Genomic DNA, 16627 nt, shown 5'->3' with positions numbered 1-16627 from the left:
GAACGGGGAGGGCCAGATGCATGGCCTGCTCTTTATACCCAGGGACGCTTTATACATGATTATGGCAGCGGTTTGAGTCTCTTCTCACAATTCACTTATAAAATGTGTTTCCGGGTTACCCAGTCACTCGTTGTTTCCGTCTGAGGAAGGTGTAACCGTTTGACGTGAGGTTTGGTTCATCTCATTGAATCGTTGGTCAAGGGCGCAATAAATCGTTGGACTAGTTCTATTATTGACGACACTCAAATTTGAAGGGCGAGTAGGAGGGATGTAAGATACAGCAAGTATGTGTTAATATTGTCTACATTTGCTTAGGGAATTTTACAGGACTGCAGGAGCTGGATCTGGGAATATCTTCGGTTGATATATCCATCGGAGAGTGGGTGCTTATCTCAGACAACACATAATAAGCCTATGGTTATCAACAGCTATCACAGGAGCCCTTGCACTGACAATGATGCTAACAACAAAACAATAATACTTGCGATCACAAGATAAGGGTTGGTCACAGTATTGAGCTTGATAACAGACAATAAGGGACCAAAAACTAACGTCTCGAAATGAGGAGGAGTTGTAGGAATGGGAACTGAATGCATGGGCAAAAGGGGCAAAAGGGGTAAAAGGGGGCAAAAGAAAATCGACAACTACAAGATTCGAACTTGTGAGGGCGAACCCAACAGATACCGTGAACGTGAAAATTCAAGTCTGTCGCCTTAACCACTCGGCCAAGTTGTCTGATTACGTGATTACGAGAGGGGCACCGGGAATCGTGACTCATGAGAGGTTCGCTGTTGGTGGTCGACCGCCCTGAGATGTGAAGAGGATCTTGCAGCGAGGGGGTGGCGAGGCGGCATTGTGGCGGTGTAAAATCGTGGCTTGACAGGGGAGGGTTCCAACAGACATGTTTGGGGCTTGTGGGAACTGGATTCGATATTCTTGACCCGCTGGATCGGGGTTGCAATTTCTAAGTCCTCGTACCCTCCCATGTTGTTTCGGAAGCGATCAAAACAGAGCTCAGCCTTGCAAACCGGAATTGGGCTTATATTTGCCGGGTTGGCAGGGCCGGGTTGAAGTGGCTTTGGTTCCTTCTTCGGCGAAGGAGGGCGAAGCGGACTACCTGCCCTGGCTTTGGCCCCGGACGCACGTCGTTTCCCAGACAGTACGCGGGGCATCTAGGCTTTGAAGGTATGAGATGCAATGGAGTTCGAGATTCCCAGGTTGTCGAGTCTCCGGGATTCGGAACTGGGGCAACCACCGAACCTGCGCCTCAGGGCTTGCTTTCTGGGCGAGCCGCAGCGGTAATGATCCTCCTCTGCTCTTCAGGGGAAAACAGCGCAGTCCCCTGCTGCAGCGCGCTCACGAGAATTGGGAGGGCATCGTTCTTGAAGTCGTCGGCGGCGCGCACCTTGTCGAGATCCTCAGCGAACTCTTTCGTGGCGCGCTGAAGGTAGTACGATGTGAACTCGGACGCGATTTCTTGATCAGATTTCTGCGGAGGCGCCATTGTATGAGAATTTGGAGCGTAAAGATTGTGCCGAGGATAAGGGGTGTTATATCGGCAATTGTTTGATGTCGTCTCTTTGCTTGCTAGTTTCAGTCGTGAAGATTTAATTTTGAGTTTGAGATGGGAAATCGGCCAGTAAGAGACAGACCCACATTTACGCAGACGGTTGCACTTAGCATTTGCCCTCAGGGTTTGGCTCCCTGGGGCTCCCACGTGGCTCCTCCCTTTCGGTAACTCTCGACAAGACGACGGGCGGCGGGCTTCATGCCACGTTTTTCCAGAGTTTCCAAAACTGGGACCGAACTCGGCTCACCAAAGCATCATTCAGATGTTAAATTTGGGCATTGTCAGCCGGGCCGTTGATGCCCCGCGGATGTGGATGCGGGTCTTTGGGGTTGGACGAAACCCATGCCGTGCAACTCAACACCGCATCATGGGTTGGTGATGGAGTCAGTCGCAAACGGTAACTAGCCGGGCAACCCAACCCGAGCAGTACGACAGCTCGACAGATAACTCATTTGTGCTTTTGATTGCGCCTCGCCATCAAGTCACATCGACAGTTCCCCTTCCGTTCCAGCAAACGCCAGTTCATTGGATGCCCCAACGTCCCCACCACGATTGACCGTGCATCGTATTGAACGGCAAAATGCGATTGGCCAGCCCTGTGGCTGCGGCGCGGCTGATCGATGAGACCCACAGACACTGATCGCGAAATACGATTAGAGTCGAGGCTCGGGAGACAAGTTATAAGTCATGGACGTGTGCTCGAAGATGGTATTCTCGTCAGAGATAGTAGACTTGCGCTTCTGTTCTGGTGTGCTCAGCAATATTGCACTCTCGAGGTTACCCGACTAACACGCCACAACCACCACCACAAGACAAGAACCGATATCAGGGCCTTGGTCCACCCAGCAACCGCCAAGATGGAGACGGGAGAATATGGTATGGACCATCTCGTCTGGAGTTGTGCTTAAGATAATAGATTAACATAAGCCAGTCCAGGGTAGCGTTTATTTCTACGCCCCTAACAAAGGAGCACCGGTGTTCTTCGCCGTGGCCTTTGCGTTGTCAGGGGCTCTACACACTTACAACTGCATGTAAGTGATCTGGACCCATTACCCGATATGCACAGTACACGCAAGACTAACATCAACCAGACACTACAAGAGTTGGCGTCTAACCGGCCTCTATGTATTTTGCGCCCTGCTCTTCACCGTGGGCTTCATCATCCGTGAGGCAGGCGCCTTCGACTACGGGGACCTGATCAAGTACATCGTCAGCACCTGTCTGATCTACGCAGCACCGTACGCATCCCCTCCCCTTACCTTCAACCCCCCATGACACCACCCTAACCCACCTCTTCCCCATCCAGACCCCTCCTCGAACTCGCAAACTACAACGTCCTCGGCCGCATCCTCTACTACGCACCCTACCACTCGCCCATCCACCCCGGCCGCGTCATCTCCACCTTCGCCTTCATCTCCATCGTCATCGAGATCCTCAACGGCAACGGCGTCGCCTACAGCGTCAACCAATCCCTCACCCCCTCCCAACAAGCCACAGGCCGCGCCCTCCTCAAAGCCGCCCTGGTCATGCAACTCGGCGTGCTCGCCCTCTTCACCCTCCTCGCCGGCACCTTCCACCGGCGCTGCCTCCACGCCGGCCTGCGCAACCCCAACCTCCTCAACGCGCTGTACACCCTCTACGCGTCCACCTTCCTCCTCGCCGTACGCACCATCTTCCGCGTGGCCGAGTACTGGACCATCTCGCAGCACGATTTCTGGCGCCCGGGGGGGCTCGACCTGGACGCGCTCAGCCCGGCGATCCGCTACGAGTGGTTCTTCTGGGTGTTTGAGGCGACGCTGATGCTGCTCAACCATGTGCTGATGAACGTGCGTCATCCGAGGAGGTTCCTGCCGCAGAGTACCAAGACGTATCTGGCGCTGGATGGGGTCACGGAGGTGAAGGGGCCGGGGTATAAGGATGGGCGGCCGTTTTGGGTCACGTTGGTGGATCCGTTTGATCTGTGGGGGCTGGTGAGGGGGCGGGATAAGGAGGGGAGGTTTTGGGAGGCGGGGGAGGGGAAGGTGGTGAGGGATGGGGAGGCGCAGGTGTGAATGTTTGGTTGGGGGTTGTTTGTTTGTTTGGGTTGGGAAAGGGGGTAGGAGTGGGAGGTTCTTTTGTTGTGGGTTGGTTGGTCTTGTTTGGTTAGATTGGATCTTGGGAGTTTGGGCGAGGAGGGCTTTTTGCGGGATACCCGATACATTGGTTAAGATAGTTAGAGTTTTGGTTTAATGAATCCCTTCCCGAAGCCGGGCAAGGGTGTATCGTATTTCAACGAGCCAGAAGAAGGCAAACAAACGTGCCTGGAGATCCATTGCTGGTTATTTTTGGGGGCCAAGGGCGCAAGGCTTCCTGTATACTAGGAAACTAATGTAGTGTTTGTCTGCACGGTTCCTCTTAGCGCGTAGAGCCAAAAGCATCTATCCCTACAGCGGATCGGCCGACAGACGCAGTCTTCGCGATGCTTTGTTTTGAAACCCCGGTGCCTGGCGCGCGTGGGCTATGGAAGCGTCCATGGAAGGAATGGAAGGCTTCGAGACTAAAATGTTTAAAGTTTGGAGAGAATCCGCAATGGTGGCTGATGCCCAATCCCCTCCCTGCCTGGACTGGGGTGGTGGCTTGGGAGAGGCCGGGTCCCGCATCCGCCGATCTCTTTTGCATCCTTCGGGGAGATCCGACAAATGCGAGGGTCTTGCTGCGAATTCTTCGAGAGCTTCTTGTGGGTTCTTCTGACCTCTCTTTTTTTGCTTGGCCCCCACCTTGAGGATTCCGCAGGATCACTGACGGCATGCCAGCTGGACAAAAAGCTTTAGGATGATGAGCGGTGAGCCAGGTGCTCGGTAGTTGTTGTTCGTGTCAACTTCGTCTTGTTACAGTGCGGTTGATTCCGGTCCCGAGGCCATTCCTTCGGCCGGTTTGATTTCGCCTGCCACTTCGAGTTAATGCGCGTCAAGGTCGCGTTGGTGGAGCTCGGCGCATGTTTCGAACAATCCTTCCCATATCAAAAGCCTTCAGTGGCTCGAACTGCTGAGGACGTGTTTGAGTATGTAAGGTCTGGTACCTACAGACAAACATGCGAGACCAGCTCAAAGAAAGGCTGAATCCGAGACTGAGGGAGAGGCAGCGAGGCTACAACAATAGTAAACCTGGCCCCGCGGCTGTGTCCATTTCCATTCGGGCAAAACATCAGCCCTGCCTGGAAGGGCTAGGCGACGGTTTTCAACTCTTGACCTCCCGTGCCCCTTTCGGGAGGAGCATAAGCATAGGTACCGAGCAATGACCCGACGAGGCCGTCTGATATCCGGCGGATAACTAGGCCCCGTTAACATGGGCAACTGATACATCAGCCCGGCCCGGGTGCCCGAAAAATATGGTTTAATGACATGTCAACTTTTTGCTTGAAAAGGTCGATAGAGGTAGGACCGTAGAGCTCTGGATAGAAGCGGTGCTATGTGCATGTCAGATCCACACTCAACTTCTCAAGCCAAGAGGCGTACCAAAAGCGGTTGGCTGAACAGCATCCCAAATGATCCAGCAGTCTGATGCATCCGTAGATTGACCCATCTCACAAAGCTCACTGGCCTGGTCTGAACTTTTCTTCTTCGAGCTTGAAGCTTTTCCAATTGCAAGAACGACAAGGGCCGCAAGTGGCACGGCAAACAAAGTAATCGGCCACGTGCGGGACCCCGCTCTTCGAGAAGAAGCAGCATCCCCGTCTCGGCCAACCACACAAGAGACCGAGGAAGCACTCCGCTGGTGCTGAGTTGCTGCCCGTCACTCATCCCAGCTTCCAGTGCAGTCCCACTGCGATGACAATTCTTGACGACGCGGTGCGCGTCGCTCCTTCGCGCGTCACTCCCCACAGTTTGACACCAAGAATAGGCTCCGGAAATGAATCGTGGCACCGGCCAAGCTCTGAGAAGGTAGGTATCCGGCGTGCAAAAAAAGAAAGTTACGAATTCTTTCGTTTCGGTGCTTCGGTGCTTCGGTGCCGAGTTTGTCAAGACAACTCACACTCATTCATCTGGAGCCTAACTGTTCCGCTCCACAGCTCGCATTACATGGATCCTTTTTTGTCGCTTTTCCCTTTGTCGTCCGAACTGGTTGTTGGTGGGAGCGGCGGTCAGTTGAGGCAGTCAGGCGTTCATTGTGGTGGCAGCACTGCCTCGAGGATTAGCTTCCTCCAGGCCCGCCGAAGCCCCCCCAACCGGCCCCGAGAAGGGAAGCCGAGCTTGCCGTCGCCGAGGACCTCGCCTTCACGGGGAAAGCCGAAGCCTCAATTGAGGCCGGGCCTTGTAAAAGCTCGCATGCTTTAGAAATATGAAATGAACAATCATAGGCTCGCTCGCTGTTGAAACTCCACTGGCTGTTGGTTGCATGTTGCATCATGCTTCTCGCAGAAACATGGGAGAGCGGAATGCAGCCGATCCCCGCCCCCCTGCAGTGCTGTTCGCGCAGGGACTTTTGCCCCCTTCTGCATTTGGCTTACGGCTGCCCAACTCAGCGGTCCGGCGGGAAAGAGGTGGGAGATTAGCTAATTGCACAAGGGGACCGACATCGCCAGGCTGCCGCTTTTCCACCAAAAACCAAAATAATCCCCGCCCGGCGGCAGTGCACCCACCGCAGCACCCACAAGCATCCATCCACCCCTGCAGGTTGGTCTTGTTCCTTTTCTTGTCACTCACCCCACCCCTCGGGGCTCGTCGCACCCCTGATGACCCGCGTTCGACCCAAGACCTTAAACATCAGATTGGCCCCCCCTTCAAGGTTCGCCTCTCCCAAGAGCGGGCATGGGCTGAATTGCCGACAATTTGATTCGAGAGAGAGCGGCTCTGCTCTGCTCAGCTCATCCGACCACCACCATCAATCAATCAGCAACAAGAATCCGGTTTCGTATCTTGCCACTCGTCCGTTTAGTTATAAGTCGTATACCAAAGACGGTCCATCATCACCCAGGGTTTCAGGGTTTCACTCGTGCAGTTACTACTCGGTAAACTCAGTAAGAAAGGATGACGGCGCCCACCATGGATCACCACCCGATTCGAGCACAGACTCAACCCCAACCACGGAGCGAACGATGGGCTCCCGAGATCTACGTCCATTTGGAGTTCAGGGTCTCATGGGGCGGCAAGAAACAACAGCAACAACCCCCGAAGAACCACCAGATCACCTTTAGGTCCCGCGGTCCACGTGAAAGGTCCCCTGCTTTCCCGCGTCAAGTGCCCGCACCCAACACCAACTACCTCGCCGCCATCCACAACTTTGACCAGAGGCAGGCCAGAGCCCGCGAGAACCGCCAGAACAACCCGCACAGGCATCACCAGATGCAGGAGTACTACCAGGGGGAACAGACACGGGAACAGCAACTGCAACTGCAACAGCAACGGCAACAACCTCGGCAACCACGACAACAACCACGACAACAGCCACGCACACATCTTGAAGTACCAATTATCCAGGAACCAGAACGGCCAACAAGGGCGGATACCCGCTCCTCATCCCATGAGCGAGGCCGCTCGGCCCCGCCTCCCATCGGCGAGAACCCGTGGGACGTGAACATCCCCCACCTCCAGGCAAGGAATTCGGAGATGACCCCTTCCGACCGCAATCCCGCAGAAATCAGGCGGAAACCATTGCCCGCGCCCCCATCACAGTTCCGCCTCGGCGACGGAGGCCAGCCATGGTCAACATGGTCTCTGCCAGACGGCTACGACCCAGACACGCACCCCAAGGACGAGGAGGACTACGGCGACTACAGCACCTACGAATCCATCCCCGTCATCTCGGAGCCCGGCGACCGCAACTCAACCACCTACGCCACCAACCCCACCATGGTCTCAACCTTCTCGCCCGAGCCCGCCTTCGCGGCCGCGCCCGCCACCGAGCCCACCATCACCATCTCCCCAGAACCCTCCTCCTCCGCCGCCCCGGTACGGCGCGACGTCGAAACCGGCCGGGCCAAGGAGCTCGGCGCGCTCTCGGCCGCCATGATGACGGTGGACAACGGCTTCGAGACGCAGTGGTGGAACCAGGGCCGGCGCGACACCGTCTTCAGCAGCGCCACCGACGACCCCACCACCTCCGACGAGAGCCCCATCCACCGCTGGTCCTCCACGGGGGGCGCCATGTCCTCCACTGCCAGCCCCGTCGAGGCCCGCCTCCCGGCCGGTGTCGTCTCCCCGCTGACGGATGCCGCGTTCAGCCCGGCCCAGGTGCCGGCTTCGTTGTTGCAGCGCACGCTGTCGACGCGGTCGGAGGAGCTGTGGTTTCGGGAGAGGGGTCATTAGTGGTTGGGGGTTTGGTTCTTGTCCTTTTTTATGGTTGTCTTGGGGGTTTACGTTTACGGGTGGCGTTGGGGGAAAAGTCCTGGGGGGTTTTTGAAGTCAACGACGTTTATGAGAGAAGCGATGGCGGGTGTACGAATATCGCGGTTTTCTAAAGCATCTCAGCGGGTTTGGTTTGGTATTTTGAGCGTTTTTTTGGAGCTGGGTATCTCGGGCGGCATGTTCCAGTGGTGTGTATTCCCAAAAAGCTTTACAATGTTTTTTTATTTAGTGTCTTTTCCGTATTTTCTTCACGTCCTGCTTCCAGGGCGCGTTGGAAGGCGTCTGTCTCTAGCCAGCGCCTAATCTAATGAACAATGGCAACTTCTGCTGCTATGCTTGCATGTCCCACATCATCTCCTTTGTGCCTTGAAACATGAAAACATGTTTGCTTTCTCCCCACGCGCCGAGATTTCGTTATCCAATGCTTATTCCGGCGTTGGTTGCCACCGTTTACGAGGTGTTTTCCTAAACCGGATCGAGAATATCAGGCAGCCAGAATCGAGCTCGCCTCTGGCCAGGCCGCATAGCAGGCCGCTCAGCTTGAGATGAACAATGCTGCTGCTCCAAGCACTTGCCATGCCAGCCCCTGAGTTCCAGAACCTGCTAGCAAATCTACCATTTCGGAATATCTCACAATAAGGTTGGTATGGCATGGACGAAGTACCCTCGTTCCCGACACTCCCGACACTAGGAGCACCCCCTGAACTGTGAAGGGGTTTTTCAGAACTGGCCCCCCTGTGGTACACTAACTAGCCTGAGGTGCCGGTTCGGTGTGGGGGAGTGGTACTCGGCCCGGCCTCGGCGGGTGTGGATCAGGCTGCTGCTGATGATGATGGTTGATGGTTGATGATGCTTATGGCAGGGCGCAAGAATTACGCTGCGAAGTGACGCTGGGCGGATGGGGAAGGGCGCGTATTGGTGCTACACTACATGGTATGAACAGGTCTTGGGGCCTTGGACGCCTCGACTGCTTCAGAGGGTTGCTGCTGCTGCCGGAACTACCGCCCCAGCAAGCCGGAGGGGATGGGGCTTCATCCTCGGCACTTGGTAGCCGCTGCGCGTGGTAAGTCCTGTTTCGTGTTCCTGGCGTGGGCGCACATGGCTGGGCCTCATTCTCCCCCCCTCCCCTCATCGTTTGGGGATCGGGGCGGTAAGGCTGTTCAAGCTGGTCTGACCAGTAACCGTCGTTGCTTTCACCCATCCTCACATTGCTACAACTTCGGGTTGATACCCCGTGCGTGCTGTGCCCTATCCCGTTCACTGGGAGGGGGTGGCTGAGGGCCGTCTCCCCGGGCGGGGACGTGCCAGTACCAGTAGCAGTTCGTCAACTAGAGCACACTGAAGTGACTGGACCGTCTCACCACCGCCTCGGGCCATGCGGGTGGGCGTTCAGAGAACCACCTCTGCTGCTACGGCGGGTCGGTTTACCAGCCGCAGACGACACGACACCTACCAGATATGGATGTATTTTCATCCCCCCTCTCGAGCACGGGCTGAACACACAGAGAGAGGAGAATGCTCCATCAATTTCGGGCCATGCACCATCATCACATGCTCCCAAGCACTTCCCGCGGGGCTGAGAAGCCAGGGGCCAGCCGGCTCAATCTCCGTCGCTGTAGGCTCCCATATTCGAGACCAGTAGTAGGTAGGTAGTTATTGGGAGCGGAGCACCGCAGACGGGACCAGATTCCGGCGCGGTGGGGGCCGTTTTCTCTCTCAGTAACACGATGCGCTGTTCTTATTTCTCATTATACGACCTGCCATGCCATACCACCTCTTGGAGGCTTGGGTTGTGTTTGTGGCAGCACAACGTCGTTCACGGCCACAGCTCACCAGCCGTGGTTCCAGGTGTCTGTCGTAGCCGCTTACCCAAGCAGGCGAGCGGCATCGTGGGAGATTTGCAGCTGAAGGGGTAACAGATGCTAGGCAGCGAGAAGTCGTGCCCTGCTTGGATGTGTTGGACAGCGTAACGAGCGGCTCGTTGGGGGCAAGGCTTGGTGGAGATGGGGTGGGTTGTGGTTGTAGTTTCTGTTGTTACGAGATGAGTGAAAGTGGGGGAGCCGTTGGGTTGTTGTACACTTGGCTGTTGATCACTCAAACTGCCATGGGGCGGCGAGTTGGTGGATCAGTGTTGGTGGTAACGCCTTTCTTACACAGTATGTATGTACACCGCCGGCTGCTCGCGGGTGGGCATTCACTGACCGCCTGGACTCTAATTCCGTTGCCTAGCACCAGAGGCAACGCAATACGGTGTGGTTTTCTTCACAAGTTGAAACTGGGAGGGAGGCACATTCGGAGGAGGTGAGAGACTGGATCAGGGGTTTGTGTATTGGTCGTCCCAAACCGGATGTTGTCGAGATCCCTCTCAGCCAACGCTTGCAATCCATCCATCGCCAAGCAGGAAGCATCTGATCGAACAGGCCCGGCCCCCACGGCGTTTCGAGGCCGGGACTCCGCACCCGTTGCACTCCGGAGTTGGAAAACTTAGATCGGACTCAGACATGGATGACATCGGACGGGTGGAGGTGATGGTTGGTTGGATGCCTTAACAGATCTCCGCATCCCTCGGAGACAAATGTGCCACTTAGCAGGCGACGGGGGCCGTCGGTCGACAGAATGGTCGAACTCCGGTGGTCATCCGGGATCCTTCCAATCTTGTTGGCGGCTGTTTGCGGGCGTTGCTGGTCTTGTCCCACCTTTCCGCGGTGGTAATAACCAAGCCTGGCTGGTAGGCGCAGTGGAAAACCTGGTGTTACAGCGGCGTGGCTTGTAAGTGATCGTGATCGGGCCGGAGAGTGAGAGATTGTGGATGTTCCTGCAGATCATGACGGGAGTGTAACGTTGTTTGCTGTTGAATATGTTTCGAAACGGGTTTCGCTGTCAGCTCGACCATCTCCAACGGATTGATCAATGGCAAGGCACTCGGGAAGTGATGTTTCGAGAGCCGGGAGACAGGGAAGCCATCATTCAGCCTCCTCCCCCGTGTACCTGCAGGACGGGGTTCCTTTCTTCAACCGATGTAGCATCACACGCAGTGCTTCAAGCCGCTAGGGGTTTCAGCGCGTCGAGGCTCAATCCTCGACGACGGGCCGGAGACGGGTAGCTAGGGTTTGACAGAAGATTCAGCAGACAGGCGGGACCGGGCCCGTTCCCGCCAGATCTTGGGTCCACTCGAATGCTGTGTTGTCACTGTGTGTTGTGCGGTGTGGTAATGGAAGTAATGGATGGACCCTCCAAGACCAGGCAACAACTTACGGGCCCTGGAGATTGGGAGACGGAGTCTGCCGGCTGGGCCCTCACCCCCGTCTGGTTAAGGGGGAAAACAAGCGAGCCGCTTCGGATCTTGGGGATAGCCTCGCTTGGAGACAAAGCAAGCCCAGCTTTGTTGATGTCCCAGACTTGTGACTGGCTGGTCCAGAACGAACCATACATTACTGCGCGTGCCGTAACGAGTGTACCCCGTCCCATGCCGCAGCAGGCCGTCGGCGTGTCGACCACGAGGGGGTGCTCCATGAGCCGCTGGACACCACCACACCACCCAGCCCCTATCACAAACCTTCTGCCGGCAGGTAGCATGGCCTCCTGACATAGCCTAGCTCGCCCGTCGCGTTGTGATCACGTCACAAGCGTGCATGCTGCGTTCCACACTCCCCTTTGGGCGTTGGAAGATGAGGTAGGATTTAAGCTCAGAAAGAATTCTGCTGCCTGGCTGCAAGCACCCCTGTTAGACATCCAATCACCACTGGCGTAGGATTCTGGATTTTGCCAACGCCAATGCCCCACGATGAGATTGATGGATCTGATTGCTGGTATCCAATAGGGGAGGCAGAGGAGAGAGTGTTTGTCTCTGAGGTTCGTCAGCGGAAGGTTGTGTGCGATAGAGAAGGGCGCATGGAACAGCAGACATACGATATATCGAGATAGGCGAGCTGAGCTGAAGGAGTCCCTCATATCAAACTGCTGCTAAGGGAAGGCTTTCCGCAGAAAGAAACATCCACCCATAACCCCCTACCTTGTTGACATACCCCCAGCCGCCAGTGTCAAGCAAAGAAAAGCAAGCGCGCGCAATGAGTTTGATTCCAAAGTTCTCACCTCAAAGTCTGACATCCCATTGAGGCTTAGCCACTCAACCTCCCCGCGGCAAACCATCTCCGCCCCCGGTCAGTGCGTGTTTCAAGATATCCCCATCCATCCCCCCTGTCTTCCCGAACCGGCGGGTCTCGCCAACACACACAAAACTTTCCGTCCCTTGTTCAAACGACAAACACCACTAGTGTACACAGTAGTCAACTACCGCGTTTCTTCGCGTCACCGAGCGGGTTGTGTCCAATGGAGGCGGCAAGGGTAGGTGAGGATATCTGGTGGTCCTAGCGCTGCCCTCTTCGAGCATTGCCCTCTTCGAGAGTTTCTCCGGAATGAACTCCAGGGGTTGTTAGTGGAGTTGGGCTTGGGGGTCATCCCTCGGCCTTGGGACCCGGCAACAGAGATTCATCCTATTCCGGACGCATTGATGGATGATGTCAGCGCAGAAAGAAATAATAATACGCCCCGCGAGGATGAGAGATACGCTTATCAAGCCGCGGGGCACATCAGACGTTTCTTGTGTGTCCTGTCGAGGAAGCCAAGATGAGAAACGCACGGGGAAACAGTCAGCCATGCATGTCTGCAGAGAACGAAAGATCTTAACTTGTTGACAATCTTCATCTCATTTGATGTTTTCGTATATCATCAGGAGTATAGTCGACGCTCAGTGCCAAAAGTTCCTTCCCAAGCCTGACCTGACTGATATTTTCCCCGAGTTAGGGATTTCAGCCCTTGATGTGTGTCCCCCCAGGTCCAGCCGTCCAGTTGCCCGTACGCCAATCTAGATGTCCCCATAGATGACCCAAGAGATGACCCGATAAATATCCTGATAAATGTCCCGGCATATGTCCCGCGCCGAACAACCGTACCATACCATCGTACAGAAGCGTATCCGAACCTTGTTGAAGAGAGGAAATAAAGTGGTATACTGGAAGGGAGATGCCATGGCTCCCAGGACATGACAGCCGGCCAGCCAACGGTCTGTGAGAAAAGAAAAGAAGGAGAAAAGGCCAGCCTGCTGCCAGTAAGTGAATGATCCTGGCAAAAAGGAAACATCCGCGTCCAGCAGCGCAGGATAAGAAAGTGATACCACACCGTTACTCCTCTCGAATGGATACTATCCCCAGGGTGTTGCCACCACTGCCGCCACTGCCACTACTGCCACTGCCGCCGTTGCTGCCGTTGCCGCTTCCCTCACCGAAACTGCCAACGCTGGGGGAATCGGTTGACACCTCCCTTCGCAAAGGTGACCCCGCCGCGGGGGATGCCGTGCTTGCGGTGCTGCTGCTTCCTCGCTTGTTGTTGGCGTTGGCGTCGTTGTTGCCGCGGGAGGTGTTCCTAGGCGTGACCTTGCCCATCTTGTTCTTTTCGTTAGTAACCATGACTAGTAGAAGAGTTAAGGCGAAGGGGAGAAATTACCAGTTTTGCCCAGCGCAGCCCACAAGAATTGCACAGGTCCCTATTCCCGCTCGGCCCTCTCCTCCACTCAGGGGTATCCCGCCTGTGACAGTTATTACAGGCTTCCCCTTTCCCTCCCTTGCCGTGCCCAGTGCCGCCGCCCTTTCTCCGCTTCCGCTTCTTCTTGTTGTTCATCAGCTGTGAGAGCTCCTCCGCCAGCATCCGATTGACCTTCTCCATCTGCCTGAGCTCGTATTGCCAGGACGTGCATCGCGTCGTCTTGAGCTCGGCAAAAACGTCGCCTTCAACATCATCCTCGTCCGATGAATCCGGATGCGGTCCCGCCATTATCGGCGCCGCCGGGGAGCCGTGGGTCACACCCGTCATCGCATCCTCGCCGCCATTACCACCACCACCCATCATCATAATCCCGCTGGGACCCCCCTTAACCCCAGCAATAACCCTCCCAGCCCCTTTCAAGATCCTCGTCTGCGCAATCAAAAAGCTCGAGGTTCCGCTCCCTGCGCAAGAGCCCATGCCACGTCCGGAGTAAAAGGTCGTCTCTGCGGCAACCAGGTGGCCCCTCTTATGAAGGATATCATGCCTGAGGGTGGCGGTGGCGCCCTTCCTAGCCTTCTCGATGGTGCGCCCAAACTCGCTGCACGATTCCTTGCGTAGGAGCGCCTGCATGCTGGTGCCCTGGAGGTCGCGCGGCGCGAGGTCGAGCTGCGACTTGGCGCTGGACGAGACGAAGAGGAACATGCCCGATGCGGAGACCTTGGACCAGATCTCGTTGTCGCCGCCCAAGCCGACGGCCGAGTGCAGGGCGACCTCGCGGCGGTGGAGCGAGAGGACGGGCCGCTGGCGGCCGGTGAGGACGATGTATTTCCGCGCCTTGGCCTGCGGCTCGCAAAAGAGCGTGCCGTGACACTCGAACCAGGTATAGCCCGTGCGCTTGCGGCGGATGCGGAAGGCGATGTTGACGGACGGGTTTTGCTGCGCCTCCTTGAGTTCGCGCGTGACGGGGACAATGTCGGAGGGGTGGCAGATGGAGGAGATGGGGGTGCCGACTAGCTCGGAGGGTTCGTACCCGAGCGTCTTCTTGCAAGCCGGCGAAAGGTAGAGGAAGAGTCCCTTGAGAGAAAGCACGTGAATGACGTCGTCGGCGTTTTCAAGGAGCATCTTGTCCCAGGACTGTTTTTGCCAATCCGAGGGATCATCCTTGGGCCTGTATTGTTGGATGAGGGAGGACACGTCGTCAACGCCGAGGGTCTGGCCGCTTTCCGGCTCCCACCGGGTCGTGTTCGGGGGCGCCCAATTGTATTGCCCGATGTCGTTATGTAAGTAGTTAACTTGCATCCCGCCAGCTTCCTGGCCGGAGATGGCTTGGGGACACTCAACCAAGTCAATCTGAAAGCCGATGTAGTACTTGATCTCGTCAGTTTCCCCAGGGATAGGGATCATGGTCAGCAAGTTCAAGAACGGCTTGCCCCCTTTGCGGTAGTTGATCAGGCTCTGCTGTATCTCTTTTCCTTCGGCGACGGCATTCTTGAGCTTGAAGACGGCGTCATTCGCCACGAACTCGCGTCTTGACCCTGCCTCGACAACACCGCTCGGGCTTTGCAGAAAGCGGCAGTTCTTGCCGACGATCTCGTGCCGGTTGTACCCGGTGAGGTTCTGGAAATTGTCCGATACGTGAATGATGGGGCAGTCGTTGAGCGTCACGTCCGTCACGACAAAGGCGCACGAGAAGTCGACGGCACCGATCTCGACCGTGGGGTTCTTCCTGTTCGCGACGTAGGCCAGGGCTTTAACCATGTCGAATCCACTTTTTGAGTAGATGTCCTTCTTGGGATTGCGTGTTCCGACGCCGGCAGGGCGAGCCGGACCGGAGTTGGTTCGTGCGGTCGAAGCTGGCGTCACGGGAACGTTCGGCGGGCCGGCACTCGGGTGGGACATGGTCCCGGTGGTGCCTGATGCCGGCGAGTGGAACGATGCGGGGACTGATGGCGAGATCGATGCCTCGCGCGGTTCGGAGTATGGCGCGTTTGGTTGGGGCTGGCCCATTTGTGGAGCTGTCAGGAGGTTAGAGTTCTCCTGGGGAACGGACGTGGCGTCGAACGTCTCACCGGTTCCATGCAACATGGAACCGTTCCCCCCTAACGCAAACTCGGCGATCGAGTTCGCACTAGGCGCGTCGATAATGGTATCATCCATGCCCATGTCCATGGCAAAGTTTGAATTAACGCCGCCGAGATTGCTGGACGGAAAAGGAGCGTTTAGGCCGGACGGGTCAAAGAAGCTCATAGAGGCCGGATCCGCGCCCATTGACCCCATGTCCAGATCCGGGAAGAGGGGGTCTATCCTCATCGAGGCCATCGAGGCCGGGGAGAGCGTGCCAAACCCTGGCTGGCTAGACATCCCAATGAGGCCCGGCTGCGGGAATTGACCAGAGGTATTCGGCAAGGTCGCACTGTCAGGATAGACCAAGGAGAAGCCCGGAATACTACCGGCGGCGTTGGTGAAATCCATCACCGATAGGCGACGGTCAATCTCCGGCGCCGATAGCTGGCTCGGGAACGGATGCGGGACGCTCCGCCTCCGTTGTAGCTCCTGATTATTCTGGTTGATGATGTCGTCCAGTGACTCGCCTTCCGACATGGGCAAGCCTTCCATGGTCGTCGATAGAGGGCTCGTTGGGTCTAGAGCTCCGATGTTCCCCGTACCAGCCATCACATTTTGGCCGTGGTTCTGATCCTGTTGCCCATTCTGTTGCATCGCCAGCCGCCGCTGGGCTTCTCCTGGTGTCAGCGAGGAGGAGGTATAAAAGATGTTATTCATCACGGCGTCATTGGCCGCCTTCGTTCGAGGAGCGTTCAAGACAGCTAGTGGTCACGGATCAGCAAAGAAAAGTATTTAGGTAACCATCGTCATAACGAGGAAAAAGTTGACTTGTTGCTTTTGTCTCTTTTTATGTTTGTGGTGGAATGACTCGCATCAGTAGGTCATGGGAAATGGGCGAGAACAGCTGGTGCAAAACTGCCGGGGCACGGCTTTCTGCCAGCTATCGATGGTTAGATCGGGCGATCGAGAACCTGAATTGCATTCGCCTGAGCAGACGGGTGTGCGGGTCTCTGGCGACCCAAGCTTGGCCCCGATTGGAGCCGGAGCTATTGCCACGAGAGAAAGAAACGGGTCATCGCAAAAAGTGTGGCTCGAGGGGTGGCTTCGATTTGGGCGTGCTAGGCTGCTC

General features: G+C 56.3%; 4 protein-coding genes and 1 non-coding gene across 5 annotated transcripts; 2 read left to right on the top strand and 3 right to left on the bottom strand.

Moving 5' to 3' along the window:
- Positions 1–638: 638 nt before the first annotated feature.
- Positions 639–735, bottom strand: F5144DRAFT_t8. The gene has a single exon. It is a non-coding gene; the product is annotated as a tRNA-Ser (tRNA).
- A 132-nt stretch (positions 736–867) lies between these two features.
- Positions 868–1788, bottom strand: F5144DRAFT_553536 (ribosome-assembly protein 3-domain-containing protein). The gene is made up of 2 exons (XM_066787804.1): positions 1657–1788; positions 868–1578 (listed from the first exon to the last, which is right to left on the bottom strand). Exon 2 carries the CDS (start codon positions 1502–1504, stop codon positions 1268–1270), a length of 237 nt encoding a protein of 78 aa, XP_066647892.1. The 5' UTR covers positions 1505–1578; positions 1657–1788; the 3' UTR covers positions 868–1267.
- A 639-nt stretch (positions 1789–2427) lies between these two features.
- Positions 2428–3621, top strand: F5144DRAFT_542762 (uncharacterized protein; the record flags this gene model as incomplete). The annotated part of the gene is made up of 4 exons (XM_066787202.1): positions 2428–2446; positions 2502–2601; positions 2662–2808; positions 2877–3621. The coding sequence occupies 4 exons, from the start codon at positions 2428–2430 to the stop codon at positions 3619–3621; spliced, it is 1011 nt and encodes a 336-aa protein (XP_066647891.1).
- Positions 3622–6093: 2472 nt separating this feature from the next.
- Positions 6094–7874, top strand: F5144DRAFT_553529 (uncharacterized protein). The gene has a single exon (XM_066787803.1). It carries the CDS (start codon positions 6577–6579, stop codon positions 7852–7854), a length of 1278 nt encoding a protein of 425 aa, XP_066647890.1. The 5' UTR covers positions 6094–6576; the 3' UTR covers positions 7855–7874.
- A 5199-nt stretch (positions 7875–13073) lies between these two features.
- On the bottom strand, positions 13074–16215 carry F5144DRAFT_477913 (uncharacterized protein; the record flags this gene model as incomplete). The annotated part of the gene is made up of 2 exons (XM_066785074.1): positions 13074–13334; positions 13396–16215. The coding sequence occupies 2 exons, from the start codon at positions 16213–16215 to the stop codon at positions 13074–13076; spliced, it is 3081 nt and encodes a 1026-aa protein (XP_066647889.1).
- Positions 16216–16627: the final 412 nt, after the last annotated feature.

The sequence above is a fragment of the Chaetomium tenue genome (genome assembly GCF_020726465.1).
Source record: "Chaetomium tenue strain MPI-SDFR-AT-0079 chromosome Unknown F5144scaffold_1, whole genome shotgun sequence".
Classification (NCBI taxonomy): domain Eukaryota; kingdom Fungi; phylum Ascomycota; class Sordariomycetes; order Sordariales; family Chaetomiaceae; genus Chaetomium; species Chaetomium tenue.
Note: the sequence above shows the minus strand (reverse complement) of the source record. Positions and strands in the feature narration are given on the sequence as shown.